The sequence below is a fragment of the Rutidosis leptorrhynchoides genome, unplaced genomic scaffold (assembly GCF_046630445.1).
Source record: "Rutidosis leptorrhynchoides isolate AG116_Rl617_1_P2 unplaced genomic scaffold, CSIRO_AGI_Rlap_v1 contig56, whole genome shotgun sequence".
NCBI lineage: Eukaryota > Viridiplantae > Streptophyta > Magnoliopsida > Asterales > Asteraceae > Rutidosis > Rutidosis leptorrhynchoides.
In genome coordinates, this window is record NW_027266784.1 from 74,400 (window position 1) to 94,698 (window position 20,299).

Here is a 20,299-nt window from a genome sequence, read left to right on the forward strand (position 1 = left end):
GATCCGCAATCATGGAGTTTGTACCAATATGCTCAATAATAAATTGTCCATTCTGTACTCTTTCTTTTACTGCCAGGAACTTGATGTCAATATGTTTCGACTTCATCGAGCTCCTGTTATTGTTGGCAAACATGACCGTCGATTGATTATCACAATATAGTTTCATTGGTCTCCCAATGCTATTTACTACACGCAGTCCAGTGATAAAATTTCGTAACCATATGCCATGTTCTATTGCCTCAAAACAGGATATAAACTCAGCTACCATGGTAGAAGTTGCAATAAGAGACTGTTTTACACTTCTCCATGTCACAGCACCTCCTGTTAGAAGATAGACATAACCAGAAGTAGATCTCATACTATCTGTACATCCGGCATGATCTGCATCTGCATAACCAATGACCTCCAAGATGTCTGATCTTCTGTAAGTGAGCATGTATTCTTTTGCTCTCTTTAGGTACCTTAAAACCCTTTTGACTGCTTTCCAATGCTCCAAACCAAGTTTACTTAAGTATCTGCCAAGCATACCTGAAATGTACGCAATATCCGGACGCGTACAAACTTGAGCATACATGATGCTCCCTACTGCCGAAGAATATGGTATGTTTCCCATTTCCTTTCTTTCAAGTTCGTTCTTAGGGCATTGATTGAGACTAAATTTGTCTCCCTTAGATATTGGGGTATTTTCTGGTTTATAATTCGGCATGCCATATCTTTTCAACAATTTCTCGATATAGTTCTTTTGCGATAATCCAAGTATAATAGAAGCACGATTCCAATGTATTTGAATTCCTAATACAAAAGAAGCATTAGCAAGATCTTTCATTTCAAACTTTTATGTCAAAAATCTCTTAGTCACATGGAACAATTCAATGTCATTGCTGGCTAGCAGTATATCATCCACATATAAAACTAGGAAAATGAATTTGCTCCCACGGAACTTGTGATATATGTATTCATCAACTATGTTGGATTCAAAGTCTAATGAAACAACAACTTGATGAAATTTAAAATACCACTGTCTTGATGCCTGTTTGAGTCCATAGATGGATTTCTTGAGTTTGCAAACTATTTTCTTTGGATCACCTGATACAAAGTTTTCTGGTTGCACCATATAAATCGTTTCCTCAATGTCTCCATTAAGAAAAGCGGTCTTTACATCCATCTGGTGCAATTCAAGATCAAATTGCACCACCAATGCAATTATGACTCTAAAAGAATCTTTTAAGGATACCGGAGAGAAAGTTTCTTTATAATCAATTCCTTCCTTTTGAGTAAATCATTTCGCGACAAGACGTGCCTTATGTCTTTCCACATTACCCTTCGAATCCCTCTTGGTTTTAAAAATCTATTTACAACCAATTGGTTTCGCACCTTCAGGCAATGCGACAAGATCCCAAACGTCATTATCCTTCATGGATTTCATCTCTTCATTCATGGCATCTATCGACTGTTGAGCTTTAGAACTTTCCATAACCTGACGGAAATTAATCAGATCATCCTCCAACATTTCCATGTCGACTTCATGTTCTTGCTCTTGAAGAAATACATAATAATCATCTAATATTGTATTTCTTCTTTTCCTAATGGATTTCCTTAATGGAACAAGTTCTTGAGATGTTGAAGGTTGATCAACCGGTAAATTGCCTAAATTATTTTGAGTATATATCGGTAAATCCTTATCCGGTAAATTCTCTTGAATGATTTCTTTGTCCGGTAGATTTTCTTGATTAGGGAGAGGTTGCAAATCAATCTTGAATGCATTTTCCTCTTCAAAGACAATTTCTCTAGCCTTATCTCCCCCCATAACCTCAACATCTTCAAAGAAGTTTGCAGTTTCTGACTTAAATATAGACCTATTCCTAGGATCATAAAACTTAAAACCCCTTGATCTTTCCGAATAGCCAATGAAATAACAACTAATAGTCCTAGAATCCAACGTCTTTTCATTTGGCCGGTAAGGACGAGCTTCAGCTGGACATCCCCAAACATGAAAGTGGTTCAAGCTGGGTTGCCTACCCGTCCACAATTCATACGGAGTCCTATTGTTAGCTGCTTTCGTCGGCACCCTATTAAGAATGTAGGCTGCTTTCTTTGGTGCATCTCCCCAGAGTGATTCTGGTAAGGTAGAATTGGAAATCATACTCCTTACCATGTCCTTAAGTGTTCTGTTTCGCCTTTCTCCAACACCATTCATTGCTGGCGAACCAGGCATGGTGTATTGGGGGACGATCCCGGTTTCCTCTAGGAATTTAGCAAATGGACCAGGACGTTGTTCACCAGAACCATCGTATTTACCATAGTATTCACCACCATGGTCAGAACGAACAGCTTTAATCTTTGAGTTGAGTTGAAGCTCAACTTCTGCCTTAAAACTTTTGAACACGTCCAATGATTGCGCCTTTTCATGTATGAGATATATGTAGCCATATCTAGAGTAATCGTCTATGAACGTTATAAAGTATAATTGACTATTCTAAAAAGCCTTAGGGAATGGTCTACTTATATCCGTATGTATAAGTTCTAAGACACTAGATGTCCGATTGGCTTCATATTTCCTTTTGTTTGTCATTGTCCCTTTAATACAATTTATACAGTCTGTAAAATCTAAAGGGCCTAAAATTCGGTTTGACACAAGCCTTTCTATTCTCCTTTGGGAGATATGTCCTAATCGCTTGTACCATAACTGAGCTGAATTTTTATCAGTTAATTTCCTTTTAATGCCACGAGTTGTTGAACTCAATGATTCCTGACGATTACAAGCAATTGTATCAAGCATATACAGCCTCTCATTTTCCATGAGATGACTAGAACCAAGTAATATGGAATTGTGAAACAAATGCATTTTTCTATTTTTAAAAGTTCTGGTGTAACCGAACTTGTCCAAAACAGAAATAGATATCAAATTCCGTCTAAAAGACGGTACAACAAAGGTTTCACACAAATCCAAATATATTCCAGTACTTAATACAATACTAAATTTTCCAATTGCCTTAACGGGAACCGGCTTGCCATCGCCAACATAAATAAAGCTTTCAGCCTCACTTGGCTGTCTGTAAACGTGGCAACCCTACATGGACACACTTATGTGAGTAGTGGCACCCGAATCTATCCACCAAGTGTGTGCAGGAACCGAAGTGAAATTAACCTCAAAAAAAACATAAGTATGCATACCTTTCTTTGTACTCCAAGCATGATAGTTAGCGCAATCCTTCTTCATATGTCCAACGGCCTTGCAAAAGAAACAATTTTTGCCCGTCTTGCCGGGTCCCACTTGTTGTTTCTTTGCTACAGCCACATCAGCATGTTTCTTTCCTTTATTCTTCCTTTTCTTATTCTGAATGCCTTTTGAACTTGATGCATAATTTATCGAATGAGCACTTTCTGTCCTTTCTAGCTTGGGTCTTTCCTCTTCTTGCACACAATGAGAGATAAGTTCATTAAGAGACCAAGTCTTCTTTTGACAGTTATAACTTATCTTGAAGTGTCCGAATTGTGCAGGAAGCGAATTGAACACCAAATGCACCAGTAGTTCCTCAGAGAGGTCTACTTTCAGTGTCCGAAGTCTAGCAACTAGATGAGACATTTTCATAATGTGCTTCCTTACATTTTCCTTGCCTTGTTACTTCTTGGAAGTAAGCTTTGCCAGAATCGTACCAATTTCAGCCTTTTCGTTCTTGGCAAACCTAGCTTCCACCTCGGCAACAGTCTCTGTGGCAGTATGTATATCCGGAGACATTGATCCCCTAAATGCCTCTGGAATCGCCTTCCTTATGATCATCATGCACATGCGATTGGATTGCTCCCACTTTTCCATCAAGTCAATTTCCTCGATGGTACTTGCCTTAGTAATGTCTACGGGAGGATCCGTCCTAAGTGCAAGATCCAGATCCATGACTCCAAGCACAATCGGAAGATTTTCCTTCCATGACTTGAAGTTCGTGCCATTCAGCATTGGAATCGAGTTTATGCTTGCTGTAATGTTAGCTTGATTTGGAGCTAAACAAGAGAACAAATAAAACCAATCAAGGTTAAACATGCTCACTTAAAAATATAAAATCTGAATGACAATGAAATTGTTAATAATAAGCTTTAATCTGTCTCAAAATATCCAGCACTCCATTAATTATTCATCTTTGGACAAATAACAACTTGTAATTGATATTTTGATGTGGTGATGAATCATTGAAAATCAAACAATATGACAAGCATTCAATTCTCCTTTGGGCTAATAAAATGCTTATATTTTTAACTAAACGATATTCACACGTTTCAACATCAATATTTCATTAAAATAAGACGGAACATAGAACTTCCTTTGGGCCGATCATGTTCAATCCTAAGTTAACATGCAATTTCATCATTTGAATGCACAAATAAAATCACTTTGGCGATAATAATGCACATTCAATACAACACGACAGCATATAAGGACCCAGAAACGTAAAAAATAAAGTTACAGGACCAAGCAGCGTATAAAACAGTGTCAGGAACACTCTGACAGAATCTACAATTGTCAGGGACACTCAGACAGCGAAATAAATGTCAGGGACATTCATACAGATGAATTAAACATCAGGGATGCTCAGACAGAACATACAATCGTCAGAGATCAAAACGAGAAAACATTATCTCCATGTTTAGTACACAGTTAAATCACAAGGACCACCACTGTCAACATACTTATTTCGCAGGGACCTGAATGAAAAGGTTTCATCTTCAACCTTCAGACGGGTCATACCCGACCCGACCCAAGTCCAAATTCCGGCCAAAATCTGACCGTTCCGACCAACAAACGGAGGGGTTTTGATGCATTTCAACCGATAATCACAATTTCACCATATAATTCGGATTTAAAACAACGAATAGCAAATTCCCAAATCATTACGACGAAGAACCCTAATTTCTTCAATCCAGAAATTAACAGCAATTCAACTCGTAATTATAGTCGATTATCAACAACAACTCATCAACGAACATTTCCCATGAATTTAATTTTGTTTTCATGCCATAAACAACGACGAATCAATCGATTCCGAAAAATGAAAACGCGACAGCCCATAATTCGATTTAAACAGTTCAGTAATCGAAAAAACAATCAGTTTCCACATGATCAATAAACAACGATTTCAGCGAACAATTGATTTCGATCATAGGCAGTCCCAAAATTACGAACCAAAACGTGTGATCGATTTCAACGGGATCATGTTAATCATAATTCGATTACATAAAAAATTCAGATTACATAGTCGGGCAGTCCCAGATTATCGAAACCGAATAACAAAACACCACAAACTGATTCCAATTGACCAAGACAGAAACCGAGTGACGAAACTCACAGAAAAAACAATTCCAAGTTGTTTTCATTAAACAGGACAAACAACAATCCATCTGAATGATATCAGCATCATGTCACGACAAAAAACAACATCCTTATTATCCTAACACAGCAGGATATGGTATCAATTGTAGGAATTTAACAATCTGCGTAGAATAACAAGAATCGACAGTATACGTAGCGGAAGCATACCAGATGATGCCATGATCGTAATCTTCGTCAATCCTTGATTGATCTTCGAATATCAGATGAAGTTTTCCAGAACTTGATTAAAACGGATTTCTAGAATTTTGTTTCTCTGATAGAATGAAAAACAAATTACCGTTGCTTTTAATCTGTTCCAGGAACCACATCAATGTTTGTTTAATTCTAATTCATTCCATCAATGAATTAGAATTACTCTTTAGGTCCTACATTTTCGATTAACATCTTGATTGGTACATAAAAGTCTACACTATCCATTTTAATCCTTTTCACATTCGTAGACGTAACTTTACGACAATTTATAATATATGATCGTTTACATATTAAGCCCAATGCTTGATTATAATCCAACAAAATACCCTTCCTAGTGGATCATATCATGTTATTTATTACTAGTAGTAGTATTATTCATGGTGATTTGTATTGACTAATATAGTTGGTTAACTTCAAACTGACACCTTCTGACCAAGTGTTCCTAAGACGTCATTCAACACATACATCATATCTATATATCGTCAATTATTGTTTGCTAGTTGCAGTGGCAGATCGATTATTATTATAATAAAATTTTGTGGTTTAAAGTTAGTTATACGGGGGTAGTTGGCTCTATTGGTAAGAATAGATGGGGTCAGATGCAGCTCGAGCACGGTCTCCTTTTCCATCTTCGAGATCTCTTCATTTGGACTCTTGTCTCATATTTTAATCAATTTTATCGATTGGAACTTTCATACTTTTAATTATTTTTCTATTGAATTGGATGGTGTCTATCGTTGTTATTTTCTTAGGATATGGTTGTTTATACTTTTCAATTCTTTGTCTATAATAAATTTTTCGTCCCTAATTATTTATCATTTTTATTATTTAAAAAAATTATAAGAAAAATGACGAAATACATAAAAAAAATTATAATAATTAGCAACAAACGTAGTGTACAAGAGTTATTATTGGCAGTATTAATTGTATTTTTCAAAAGAATAATTAAAAAAATTTACCTACTCTTATACATAAACAAACATACAAAATATAAAAATGAAAAGATATAAAAATGAAAAGAAAGAAATATGAGATTAATGAAAATTAAATGAAGGAGAATCATTCTTATTATTTCAAGTCAATTTTATATGTACATCATAATTTCTATTTATAGGCTCAAGAATACACAAGTAATTAATATATGAAAATGTATAAAGTTAATTCATGAATATGGAATTGAAGAGATGTGTATGTTGAATTGACATCCACAACATGACCGAACTCTTTTCAATACTCCTCTTGAATGTTCATTATCTAGTGCCTCACTAAAATATCATCAATAAAAAAACTGTAAGAAAAAACTTGATGGAGGAAAAAGATTATAAGATATTTTGCCATATAATTTGTCTTGCTAAAACCTTGTCAGGGACAAAACCATGAACAACAAAAAACATTACATACTAGACTCCCCTCATGTAAAATAACTTCATATTTTTCTATTGATGTTTTGTGAAATTATATTAGACAAAACAAGTAAACTTTTATATAAGAGAATTTTGTGGAAGAGGAAGAATTCAACTATTTATCATACACCTCAAAATGAGTTGTATTGTTAAAATCTTGTCAAGAAAAATCAGTGGGACAAAACCTTAAACGAAGGAAAAAGAGTACGACGTGCATGTTACTCCCCTAATGGTGACATCACTCCACATGACCTACACATCAAAATGCAAACCAACTTCTCAATGCTAGTCTTGATATATAAAGACTTCATGCAAAAGTCTAATAAATTACAACATCAATGAAATTATTGCATTCTAATTCTCTTATGAAGAATACATAACATGTTGTAGAATTTTCTTCATCAAATATCGTGAGATCTTCTTTTCAAATGCAAATTAATCATCTTCTAGTGAAATACAAAGATATTTTACATATTTCATTGATTGAAATTACTCATGCAAGAGAATAACACATAACGATGTGTACAAAATAACATTATTTAATTTTTCCTTTCAGGGATATTTTTCCATAAAATAAAGCTAACAAGCTTATATCAAACCATATATTTAATCATACGTTAACAATTTGCAATTTTATAAAATTATGACATGATACTTCAGGACCAAGTAATTCTTCATTATTCACTCGAGGGCACAATGAAAATTTCTTTTAGTATTTTAATTATTAGGGTACTTAACAGAATGATCACTCTTTGTCCATATATAATTTTCACAGCACTTTTGATTAATCAAATGGTGAACAATGGTTCTACTAGTTATGTGATGGATCTACCGATTGAAATAATACAATTGTTCACAATCTTGACTTTCAATTTTAGCACTCTTATTAAATGTTGGAGAGCTTCTAACTATAATCTAATACTTTGATAATGATATGATGACTAATCAATAATATTTGATAGTTTGTCTCAACAAATTTACTCTACATGGTTTAGACTATAACAATATTATATGCCACATTTTTTTTCGATGTTTAATGCCACATTTCTTTAAATCATATATATTACTTCAATAATTAAATAATTTTATTTTATAAGTTTGCACTTTCAATTCTTCAAGAATTTTGTTACATGGGCATCGTAAATATGTTTTTCTAACATTTTATGTATTTCATCGATGTATATAGGATATTTAAGTTGAGGACTCTATGTTAGTAAAAAATAGGTGTGTAGGTTTTTGTGTCCAAAAAAGAGAATTGGAGGTCATTGTGTTATAAAAAAGTTGAGTTGGAGATCCCTATGTTGTTATGAAGTTAATTTTTCCTGAAGTGTCATCGATGTGGCAAATACGTGTCATCATGACTAATAGAATGATGACACATGTCATCTTATCTGTAAAAATTCATGGACAATTTGATTTCACTAAATATTTTTAATATTTTTCAAAAAAATTATTTTTTATTTAAAATAAATTATTTATTATTTAATTAAATTTTGAATTAAATTATTAATAATTAATAAAAATATTTTTTATTTAAAATATTTTTTTCAGGAATTTATAATTTAATCTTTTTATAAATTTTCTTTACTTATTTTTTCAACAAACAATAATTTTATTTAAAAATTATAAAGTATAATAAAATATTAAATTAATTAATTAAAAAATATTTTTCTTCATATCTCAATATATGCAATTTTAGTAAATTTGACAAAATCAAAAAAAAATTAATTTTGAATAAAATATCTTATATAAAATTAAATACTTCTTCCGTCTCAAATTAGATGTAAATATTTGGGTTCTTACATGCATTAAGAAAATAATGATGAAAGTAGTAATTTGACAAACATATCCTTAGTAATCATTTGTATATGAGTGATGTATGTTCAATGCTAACATGTTTGAAAAAGTTGGTGGTCAACCTAATTTTGACCAAATTTTGTGTGAGACCTGCTTATTATTTTGTCCAAAAAATTTAATTAGATGCGTTCTACGTATGTTATAGATGAATGTAGTATAATTAATAATAGAATTTGACTTTAAAATGAATTGAAAATTATAAGTTAAAATAAGTTGTTTAACCTATATATAAAGTGTAAAATATGCATAACTTATGGTGGTGGATAAAATGAGAAGAACATACTTTTTTTTACCTTAAACTTATCAAATTTGAATGTATTTTTAGACAAAAAAAATATGTCTAAATTTGCATCTAATTTGAGACGGAAGGAGTAATAACCAAAAATATTTGAAAGATATAAATTATAAATTAACTATAAATTTTTAAAAACATTATTAAAAATATGAAAAATAATATTTTTACAAAAATAATTAAATAAAATTTATAAAAATTTATAAAATTTCATTAATAAAAACAATATTTAAATAAAAAAATAATTTTTTAGAATTAATTAATAATAATTTTATTTCAAAAATTAATCAATAAAAAGTTTCCTTCGAACAAAAAATAATTATTAAAAATAACTTTTAGAAATTATTTAAAACAATTAATTATTTAAAATTATTTGGAATAAATTTTTTAAGTGGCAATTTTTACACATAATTTGGAATAAATTTTCTTAGTGGCAATTTTTATTGATCATAATCTTAATAAAATTTAATTTCAAAACAACATAAAAATTTTTGAATCAGCTTTTATCTAACATTGAGACTTTCTATTCCTTTTTTGGACATAAAAATCTACGAACTTATTTTCCACCAACATATAAACATAAAATTTAAAAGTCTCATATATATCAATTGAGAAATCACGACATATATTAGACTCATAATAATTTTTTATAAATTAGATAAAGATGACTGTATCATCGTTAACAATTTTTCTTTTTTTTTATATATTTTTACCATCGAGCTTGCGTAGTATTTCGTGATGTGTGGTTCGCAGCAATAAAAGAAATGAGAAAGACAGGTGTGGTGAATCGATAAAAGAAAGACAGATGTCCTCTATCTTCATTTTCATCGTACATAATATTCAAAGTGTTTTATGAAGACACGGACCTATACGGCATTACCTAGTTAGTGACCTTGCTCACAAACAATGACACCTTGACACCCCACTCACATTATCTGCTTTTCTTGCTTGTATGTATTTGTGTATGGAACCTATAACCAAAATCCTCTTCCACAGAAGACTCTTAGTTGGTCTCTTCTTCATATCGCTGTTATCCTTGAACTGATTGTTTCCCATTCAGTTTCGACTATTAGTGAAGTGCAGTCTATAAAATTTTGTCCCCATGTAATCGAAACATACGTAGTATCTAATTCGTTTTGTGCCTTATATGGTTCTTTTTGTTTGACTTCTTAGTTTAGAACCACTTTTGGACTTACTAATTATATGTAAAGCTATGTGTCCTCCTTTAAGATTCACGATCGATAGAGTATGCGAGTTTTGGCTCTCGATATTAAATGGGAGTTTAACAATCACTACTTCCATCATAAACGCAACTTTTTCATACAAAATACATATAAAAATTTATATTTATTTTAAATCATAGTAGTATCCGTATAACCAAATCAAAATAAGTCAACTCGCTTCAAAATAAATTAATTCAATAGATTTTAATCACTTTTGAAGGTCACATAACTTTTATTTAAGAAATCAAAGTGGTTTGTTTTGTGTGAAACATGTTCCGGGTTATATTAGATATCATAAAAATATTATTTTATATATTTAATATAATAATCTATCCACCTCCACAAAAATCGAACTTTTAACCATTATGATATATATTTTTATTTAAAATGATAAAAAAATATTTTACGAAACATGTTTCGGATATAAAACAAACGTGACAATCGACCTAATAAATTGGAGTGATCGACTAATCAATTTTGGGACCCCACTAAGGGTACATGATTGTGCTACGTGTGAAGATGGCATGGTATGGAAATTAAGAGTGTGGTTTCTATCTTCTAAGGAATAATAAAAAGCATTAAAAGGCCAGATGATTTAGCTAGCGTACGAGAGAGAATTACATTAAGGAGATGAAATAGGGGACAAAGATCTCAACATGAACGAACAAGGAGAATATGAAGGTTTCACAAATGGCGATCTTCATTCTGATCATGTAAATAATAATAACATATCTACTACAAGTATTTCTTCTCTCTTAGCCTCCAACGATCGTGATTTCCTTCTCGATCCCCATCATAATCAGGTTCTCTTCTCTACTACCTTGCCACACTTTTTTACAACGTTTTTGGATTTTTCGTTTTAGGTTACTTATTGCTTTTGCAAAGATGATCAGAGTTTATATATTTCGGAAGGAATTACAAATTACGAAAGTTAATTCTCTTTTGATAAATGACATTTTATACTCCCTCCGTCCCGAATTAGATGCTAATATAAACATAATTTTTTGTCTCAAATTAGATGTAAATTTTGATAAATTTAAAAAATATTAATTATATTTTTTCATTATACCCTTACCACCTTCACCATCTTCATCCTCATCTCATATATTCTCCCTAACCAACTTCACCACATATTTCTCATGAGGATTTTTTAGTTTATACAATCATAATTATATTAAAAAATAAATTAAAAAAATATGTTTTATTAATTTGTGTGAAATTTTTTAGACCAACATCTAATTTGGGACGGAAGGGGTATTAAAATTTAGATGATTGCTCCCGATATATATTTTCGTATCAAGATTTTAATTTTCTACACTGAACTTGCAATATGCCGACGTCTTCTCTATGAATTTTCTTCACTGAGAAAGAAAAAATCATAGAAACTCAAATATTTTAGAAGTCAAATTATTTTAAGGATATTATTCTTTTTTTGTTTGGAGCGTGTTTTGTATTGCTCCAGATAATAATTCGAAAATCATATTGTTTTACTGAAAATGGCGAAAAATACACTTTTTAAGACTAATCTTTTGAAATTATCTAAACCAAAACGAAACACGCTCTAAAAAATTAAATGTATCAGAAGAAAATCAATTTACATAGAAAAGAAAAATTATATAAAACTACCTTCATCTATAAATATATATTTATATAAGAAATGAGGCATAATATTTTTGCGTTTGGTATAACAATCATGAATTTCATTTATGAAAGACTTTTTTGTTGTTTGAAGTTAAAGCCAAACACATGTAAGTTCTGAATACGTGTACAATCTTATAAACAGCTTGTGTTTGTATTTTTCACATGGCTTCATAGCACGAGAGATTCTTATGAATATTTTTTACCCTCTATCTATTAAAACTAAAACAAGAAAGAGTCTCATACAAATTGAATTGAGCTACCGATCGATGACACCCAAACAACATCCAAAGAAGAAAAGAAAAAAAGGTGATACATTATTTGCTTTGGATATTCATATACTTGCTAGTATAAACTTAAATTTTGTTTAAAAGTATTAATAGTTGTATATAATAAAGAGAGGTTCGAGATTTTTTAATTATATTTAATAATATTGGAGTCATTCTTCTTTAATCTATATTTTATTTTAATTTGGGTGCGACTCGGTTACTATTGAAGGTGAGGTATAACTCATAAGCTTTCTCGTTCCTTCCTTCACCCTTTGTCGGTCGAACCATAAAATCTTATCGATCGGTAACCTATACACATATATATCAGCTATATAGAGTATATTGCACGAGTAGCCATTGTGCCAATTCTTTTTAAAGTATCTTTATCAAGTATTGTGTCGTTCTTAACAAGCAAGAAAAAACAAGCAAGCCTTCACCACCTGTTATCGTTTCCAAAGTTTGCTTGTTATCACTTCTATATATCAACAAAACTTTATTTAACATCTCAACACGTGTACCACCGTTGATAAAAAGAAGATGTGATTGTCATATCTTTGGGTTGATGTGGTTGGCTTTTCAATCCAACTAAAAACTCACTTCATTTTGTATAATTCTTTCTTACTAAATTTGATGAATTCATGGGTGAATTCATAAATCTTCATATTATTTTCATAAAGGAAAACTTCATAGTACTCTTATTTATTTTATGTTATGTCATTTCTTTTATGCTTTGTTACATTACATGTGATTTTTCATTTTTCTCTCTCGAATATATCACTTTCACATATTTAAGATGATGACATTATGCACCTCTATGCCTAATGCTCGTCAACTAAGCTTTTACTCTCTCTAAAAGCAAAACTTTTATTTCTCTCTTCGAATAAATCCTAATAACCTCAGCTACCATCATGTCCTGTCGTCATCCACCATTCTCCGACTACGGTGGGACACTTCATTTTTAATTTGTATTTTTTGATTTGTTTCTTTCAAGATCTATCTATTTTGACTCATATTTTCACCTTTCTCACATATGAGTTCTTTAATTTTTCTTTTTTCCGATAGATCTGACATTTTTTTTCGATGGAGGAGCGGCGGTTGGTGGCTCGAAGATCAGGCTCTTCTATGTTCTTTCTATGCGAACTAGATGGAGCAGGGGACATGTTATCTCGACTTTTTCAGCAGCAATTCCTCCTTGTTTGGAGGTGGGTGGACTTTTTGTCGCGGTGGTCGACGATGGTGGAGCGACGGCTGGCAGAATGTGGGTCCTTTGACACTTTTTAGTCTCTTGTACGAATCATGGGGCCGTTCTTGTCATTTTCATTTTTTCTTCGGCTTGTTGTGGGTGGATTTCAGTCAGATCTGGTCTGATTTGGGTGGTGAGGTGTTTTGCCGTAGTTTTTTAATTTCTAGCTTTATGTTGTTTGATTTTAGATATAGATTTTGGATACTTAGCGATGTGCGTCCCTTGTTATTATATGTTTATTCTCATGTTGGCTATAAATCTTTTGTTCGGCTCTCGATTAAGTTTTGTTATTGGGAGTTGTTGTTCTCTCGATTCACATTTGAGAATTCGAGTTTTGCTGGCCGAGTTATGGGACGTTTTTGCTCCGAGCTAAAGTACAATCTAGAGAAAGTCTCGAGAAATTGATATGATTGAGCCGTTTAAGCAGATATGTGCATGTCTCAGGATGCGTTGATTATATGGCTTTCATGCCATGAATTTCTTACTCTCGAGTAAGAAATAATTGTTGTTGCGAATTTTTAAAAGAATGGGTATTGGCTTTTGATTAATCAACCGATCGATTTTCTCAAAATTTCCACTTTATATATTGATATTGAATTTAATTTTTTATATTCTTAACATTTTTTTCAATTTATAATCGCAATTCCTTATATTATTTCAAAATTACCCTCTTAAAAAACTAATTATGCTTCTCTACCTTCAATATATCACCACTTTTTCATCTTATCCTCTTTCATCCGGGTATGGACACACATATATTTGGACATGGAAAAATAAAACTATTACCTTCTACATAAAAATTGATATGTTTTACATTTTTTAAATTTAGTAAATAATCATTAGATGTATTTGCATGGTTGATTAAAAAAAGTTTAATGTCATCCTTTTAATATCGGAGATAGTATATTAAAAAAGGGTTTGATTGATAAGTAATTTTATTATGAAAAAAAAGGTATAATAGACTTTATCCTTACATGTATGTATGAAATTAAAAGACTGTATCTATGTTATTTATGTATTAATTGATCGCAATTTTATTTCTTTTTAAAAATTTAACGGCGAAACTGTAGTCTACCAATATTTTTACAGTGTAGATTGATTGATTCACAATTTTTATTACAGGTTAGAATTTCTAATCTTGAAGATAAGGTAATAGGCATCTACTTCTCTGCAAATTGGTACTATCCTTGTAAGAACTTCACGCAAGTCCTGATCGGTGTTTACGAGCAACTCAAAGGCAATGGGTCCAATTTTGAAGTTGTCTTCGTGTCATCCGACGAGAATTCCGACGCATTCAACAATTATAGAGCTTCCATGCCATGGCTAGCGATTCCATTCTCTGATTTAGAAACGAAAAAGGCATTGGATAGGAAATTCCATGTTGAAGGAATTCCTTGCTTAGTTATACTACAGCCTGGAAATAGTAAAGAAGAAGTTGTTCATAATGGGGTGGAGCTTGTTTATAAGTATGGGGCTCACGCTTTCCCATTTACGACGGAGAGGCTTGACGAATTGCTAATGGAAGAGAAACAAAAGCATGCAAGTCAGAATATAATCAGCTTACTAACTAACTGTGACAGAGACTATCTTTTGGGTCATCCTGCTCGGAAAAAGGTTAGTTGATCCTAACACTTTATATAGATTAGTAGTAATTGTTCCGAAAACATATGTGATTAGGAGTTTAGGACATTCTCTGCCACTTTTTTCTAACAATTTTATTGATCCTAACACTGTGGACTAAGAGGTAGATCCAACTTATAAGGGTTTTTGTGATTATTTTTCATTTAAATTTTTCGACTCCTAGACGATAATAATATGTTGCAATTATTACTAAATTAATTAATAAAATTTGCAACTTGGATGGCAAGATTGAAAATCAAAGTGTTTGACTAAGATACATTTCTATAAATACATACATTATATGTGGTTCTTTGCATAAATTGATAGTAATTTGACAAATTTGATCAAATGTATTATCACTTAACTTTAGAAAGATGCCTAAGTTTTTCCAAAAATCATATGTAAGAACAAAAATAATTTTGTTCCTATACATTTTCATACAGAAACTGGAAATAATAATCCTAGATCTGGGAAATGATTTGGTAGGCAATTATGAATCATTAACTAGACTGGATCTGGAATTTAGGGTGACTAAAATTCGCTTGATGTCTTGAGAAAGGATTGATAATTGTCCAATTAATGTACCGCTGATATGGCTACCTTCGATTTTCTTACACGCTTTTATGGACAAAGGACTGATAATTGTCCAATGTACGCTGATATGATGTAGGTACCTGTGGCTTCCATAGTAGGAAAAACAATTGGGCTCTACTTCTCAGCTCAATGGTGCCTCCCAGGAGTGAAGTTCACCCCCAAATTGATATCTGTCTACCAGAAAATCAAACAAATCCTAACACAAGAAGGAAAAAATTCCGAAGACTTTGAAATCGTCTTCGTTTCAAATGATCGGAATGAGGAAGAATTCAACTCTAACCTCGATACAACCCCATGGTTAACAATCCCATTTGGTGATCCCACAATCAAAAGCCTTGCAAAGTATTTTGATATCCAAGGTATCCCTTGTCTAGTAATCCTAGACCCCGATGGAAAAACTTTGACGATGAACGGAAGGAACCTTCTAAACTTGTACAAAGAAAATGCATATCCATTCACGGAAGCTAAATTAGAGTTAATAGAGAGGCATATAAAGGAAGAGTCTGTGAACCTGCCGCGATCCGTGTACCATGAAGGGCATCGACATGAGCTGAGCTTGGTTTCAGAAGACACAGGAGGGGGTCCGTTTATATGTTGTGACTGTGATGAACAAGGATACGGTTGGGCTTATCTTTGCCTTGAATGTGGCTATGAAGTACATCCAAAATGTGTTGGTTCCGTCAAGAACTAGCTAGATGTATTAATTGATATTTCGCATATGTGATATATTGAAGTTCAAATTAATTTGTGTACGTTTGCAAGCAAATCGATAGGGAGTGTATTATGAGTTTCTCAAAGGGTTTGTCTGTCGGTTGCTTTTGGTAAATATCCAAATGGATTAATTTGTATTATTATTGTAATAATAATAATATGAGAGAAATGACGTTGAATTATTTTTGCTTAGAATTCCTCGATATACTCTGATACTACATCTAACATGTTTTGATTAAAATAATTAGTTAGATATGATTAAAATATTTTTATGAAAGAAAATATTTTTTAAATTATATGTAATGTTTTGTTAAATTTAAGAAAATTTAAAAGATATTTTTTTCACAAAAATACTTTTAATATATATAATTAATTATATCATATTATTTTAATTAAAACATCGAAGAATATTGTGAAAAGAAAAAAATACCTTACAAATTTTACTTCATAATCTTTTTACTCTTATGGAATCTTTTGTATCACACCGTCTCATATATCTATCTTCCTTCTTTTTTTTTTTTTCTCTCCCTAATCACATTTGACCCCTTATACCATACCTTAAAATAAAAATGTCAATCTTTCTCCTTTTTCTTTATTCCACTCCATTATTTATTATTTTGACGCATTATATAAGATAAGAAAAGAATTTTTAGAAAGACCGAATCTGCCGATTAAAGAGATGATGATAAGAGAGAGAGTCCGATCGAGGAACTGAGCCCAACACTTTGTCAGCTCCGAGCCCTTAAACCGAGCTCAATCACTATGTTGTTTGGATATGATCTTATCGACATCCCTCTCTCGTCTCCCGCTGGAGAGAAAAACGGTCATTTATGTGAGAATCCTAGAAACTCTCTATAAATATCTCTTGATTGGACATTTATCGCATCATTCTATAGCTCTTAAGCTTATCTCACTATAAATAGTCTTCGTAGAGACAAAACCAAAACATAAGTCTATCGTCGGCACCTCTCTCTTAAGAAGAGTGCCAACGCCACGATATCTTTCTTTAACCATCGGTCTCGTGGTGAGCCTTAAAGGTCCGGATAGGTCGTAGACGCTCAATTATTCTCCGAAGAGTCTTCTTTTCCTCTAAATCAAAACTAGCTACAACCAAATAAAATAGTGCGTGCTCTCCATTCTACTATAACTCCACAATATAATGTCCATATTTTTCTTTTGTTTTTCTCACTCCAATATCAATCGTAATAGACATCATTATATCATAATTTAAGAATATATTTTTTTTATCATTATATCATAACTTAAGAAGATTTTTTTTTATCCTCCTCGATAATTGATCACATTTACTCCTTCCGTCCCAGATATTAATTTAGGAGATTTTACACAAATTAATAAAATATATTTTTTAGTTAATTTTTCAACATAATTATGATTGTATAGACTAAAAAATCCTCATGGAAACATATGGATGAAGATGGTGAGAGAGAGTACATGGGAAACATGAGGATAAAAATGGTGAAGGTGATGAGGATATAATGAAAAAACATAATTAATGTTTCTTAAACTTGTCAAAATTTACATTTAATTTGAAACAAAAAAATATATTTATATTAGCATAATTTGGGACGGAGGGAGTATATCGGAAGAGAATTTTTTTTCCCTTTTCCAATATCGACAAAATATCTCCCACTGAAATATTTATCACATATGACAAGTTATAAACTTCAGTCTCCTTAGTTACATGAAAAAAACCAAAATTCTTTCACACTTTTATATCCATTTTTTCATTCAGCCATAATATATTTTACAAAGAGCACTACTATACGTACATAAACCCTTTGCTCACTAAAATGGACCCTCGTCTGTTTAACTCACTCTCAATACCTATAGGCAGAAATATTTATATAAATAAAAAAGATGGTCCCATAGCCTACTAAAAGCATCATCCAAACCGAATAACAATGCACGATATATCGTCTTTACTATTTCTTGCCAAAGCTTCACTAGTAAGGCGCTTCGCTGCTACTTGAGGATCTCTAATGGATTTCACCAAATCAACGGCTTCTTGGTTTTGCATCACCTGTGAACCAAAACATTCCAGTTGTAATCAGACACGTGTCCACGCCTTACCAAGAAATGACCCAGATGACTATAATCAAAAAAGTTTAGAGATTGATTTGCAATTAAGGTACGGGAAAGAAGAAAATAAGAGTCCACTTATGATTTTTGGGTTGAAACCAAATGTAGAACAGAGATGCGTGGTGTGTGTAGAAAGCATCTCATTCAACCATGTATACAATACATCTACATATTGTTAAGTAAAACGAATTACAATATCGAAATTCTTCGTTGTTTTTCCAAATCGAATGTGATCTTTATCATCACTTACGAAATGTCAGATGGGGTCATAAGCACTAAATTGGTGAACAATATCTTGTATAACAAAGCATGTAGCCTAAAAGGAACTAGTGACAAGGAAGCAAGGCAGAAAATTTTGATTGAAGTGCTCACAAAGGGAAAGAAAATACAAACCATTTAAATTAAAACACTAACCTTCCACAGTCCATCACTTGCCAATATAACAAACTCGATAGTTGAGTCTATAGGAACATGTCTAACATCTGGTTCTGAACTTAAATGTGCTTTCAGGCTTTGATCCCCAAATGCACGAGCAACAGCGAGTTGGCCATTGACCCTAGGTACATCTCCTGTGCAAAGACCACTTTTTTTAAACACAGAAATTAAAAATATGATACTCGATGCATAAAAGTTGCATACATGATATTGTACCTGGAAGTTTGGTCACAAAACCACCCTGCTTCTCAATCCTTGTTCGTTCTAAGTGTGGCTCATGGTCTACCGTAAGTTGATTGGCACAGCCTCTCTCGGAAACGACAGCCCTTGAATCACCTATGTTTGCGACCCACAAATCTTTCCCATCAATTACAATAGCAGTGACAGCAGTTGAGCCACCTGGACCTAATTGCATGGCATTTTGCAATATAAAATTATCCGTGGAACGATAGGCATTCTTTATCGCACTCTCGGGATCTTTCCAGAAGCTTGGCTGCTCGCATGTGTCATTAGAATACAATTATTTTTTGAGATTAGAATACAATTAACAATAGTACTAATAAATAAGGAGTCGAATGCAGTGGCCTTAATACATTATACATACCTCTTCAAGAATATTGTTAAAGAGGTTATCCTTCAAGTAACTAGGGACACGATCACCTAAGTGACCGTCGAATATGGCAAACAATCCTAGCACGTGGTTCTTCTTCTTCCTGTATTCGGCGAAATGGTAGTCCTCCATATCATGTCCAGATTGGCCTTCCACTAAGTGGAATCCATGGGCCAGTTTGTGAGTTGAAGACTTGCTTCTCCCTTTTCCAGAATCACAAGACGATGATTTAAGACAAGCATTCTGCAGCCACCCCAGCACAAACAAATTAAGATTAAGTAAAATATTCAATGGTAAAATTCCCAAATCACTTTGAAACAGAATAGTCACGTCAATAATACTTAAATCATTTAAAAGTAAAATTTAATTAGGGGCAAGAAATGAATAGAATTAAATATAACAAGACGACCAGGTCAGTCAAAGGCAATAGTAATTTGCAATTAGGAATCACAAGTTTGAAAGGAGGATAAGGATTGAATCAACCAAAACGACATGAATTAAAATCGAAATTGATGAAAAGAAGAGAGAAAAAGTACCTTGATCTTTGAAAAGAATCCGGGTCTGGGTTTTCTGGTTCGAGAAGCACTTGCAACTGATGAGTGATTACTCATATCTAAACATATACTGAACAAATCCTACTTATACTGACTATACAATAATAATAAGATCAAAATCAAATTATATATATGAACAATTGCTGCAGCAGAGTCTTGTATTGTACTAGTATCT

The 20,299-nt window shown here is 32.4% G+C and overlaps 3 protein-coding genes across 3 annotated transcripts; 1 reads left to right on the forward strand and 2 right to left on the reverse strand.

Annotated features, from left to right (window-relative positions):
- Positions 1-3,622: 3,622 nt before the first annotated feature.
- LOC139884500 (uncharacterized) lies at positions 3,623-5,543 on the reverse strand. The gene is made up of 4 exons (XM_071868521.1): positions 5,531-5,543; positions 5,340-5,391; positions 4,461-4,507; positions 3,623-3,999 (listed from the first exon to the last, which is right to left on the reverse strand). The coding sequence occupies exons 1-4, from the start codon at positions 5,541-5,543 to the stop codon at positions 3,623-3,625; spliced, it is 489 nt and encodes a 162-aa protein (XP_071724622.1).
- Positions 5,544-11,006: 5,463 nt separating this feature from the next.
- LOC139884501 (probable nucleoredoxin 2) lies at positions 11,007-16,405 on the forward strand. Its single transcript, XM_071868522.1, has 3 exons — positions 11,007-11,153; positions 14,623-15,114; positions 15,791-16,405. The coding sequence occupies exons 1-3, from the start codon at positions 11,007-11,009 to the stop codon at positions 16,403-16,405; spliced, it is 1,254 nt and encodes a 417-aa protein (XP_071724623.1).
- Positions 16,406-18,328: 1,923 nt separating this feature from the next.
- Positions 18,329-20,181, reverse strand: LOC139884492 (probable protein phosphatase 2C 44). The gene is made up of 5 exons (XM_071868516.1): positions 20,107-20,181; positions 19,565-19,813; positions 19,177-19,453; positions 18,940-19,094; positions 18,329-18,466 (listed from the first exon to the last, which is right to left on the reverse strand). Exons 1-5 carry the CDS (start codon positions 20,179-20,181, stop codon positions 18,329-18,331), a joined length of 894 nt encoding a protein of 297 aa, XP_071724617.1.
- Positions 20,182-20,299: the final 118 nt, after the last annotated feature.

What these genes read in the sequence shown, in the direction of transcription:
- LOC139884492 (XM_071868516.1), bottom strand. Translation starts at nt 20,181, where the DNA reads ATGAGTAATCACTCATCAGTTGCAAGTGCTTCTCGAACCAGAAAACCC. An exon ending in TTAACAATATTCTTGAAGAG is followed by an intron (nt 19,454 to 19,564) that starts GTATGTATAATG and finishes ACATGCGAGCAG; the next exon opens with CCAAGCTTCTGGAAAGATCC. An exon ending in CAAGTGATGGACTGTGGAAG is followed by an intron (nt 18,467 to 18,939) that starts GTTAGTGTTTTA and finishes TTTGGTTCACAG; the next exon opens with GTGATGCAAAACCAAGAAGC.
- LOC139884500 (XM_071868521.1), bottom strand. An exon ending in AACTTGGAATTGTTTTTTCT is followed by an intron (nt 4,508 to 5,339) that starts GTGAGTTTCGTC and finishes TGACAATTGTAG; the next exon opens with ATTCTGTCAGAGTGTTCCTG. An exon ending in TTTATACGCTGCTTGGTCCT is followed by an intron (nt 4,000 to 4,460) that starts GTAACTTTATTT and finishes TCTCTTGTTTAG; the next exon opens with CTCCAAATCAAGCTAACATT.
- LOC139884501 (XM_071868522.1), top strand. Translation starts at nt 11,007, where the DNA reads ATGAACGAACAAGGAGAATATGAAGGTTTCACAAATGGCGATCTTCAT. An exon ending in TCGATCCCCATCATAATCAG is followed by an intron (nt 11,154 to 14,622) that starts GTTCTCTTCTCT and finishes TTTTTATTACAG; the next exon opens with GTTAGAATTTCTAATCTTGA. An exon ending in GTCATCCTGCTCGGAAAAAG is followed by an intron (nt 15,115 to 15,790) that starts GTTAGTTGATCC and finishes GATATGATGTAG; the next exon opens with GTACCTGTGGCTTCCATAGT.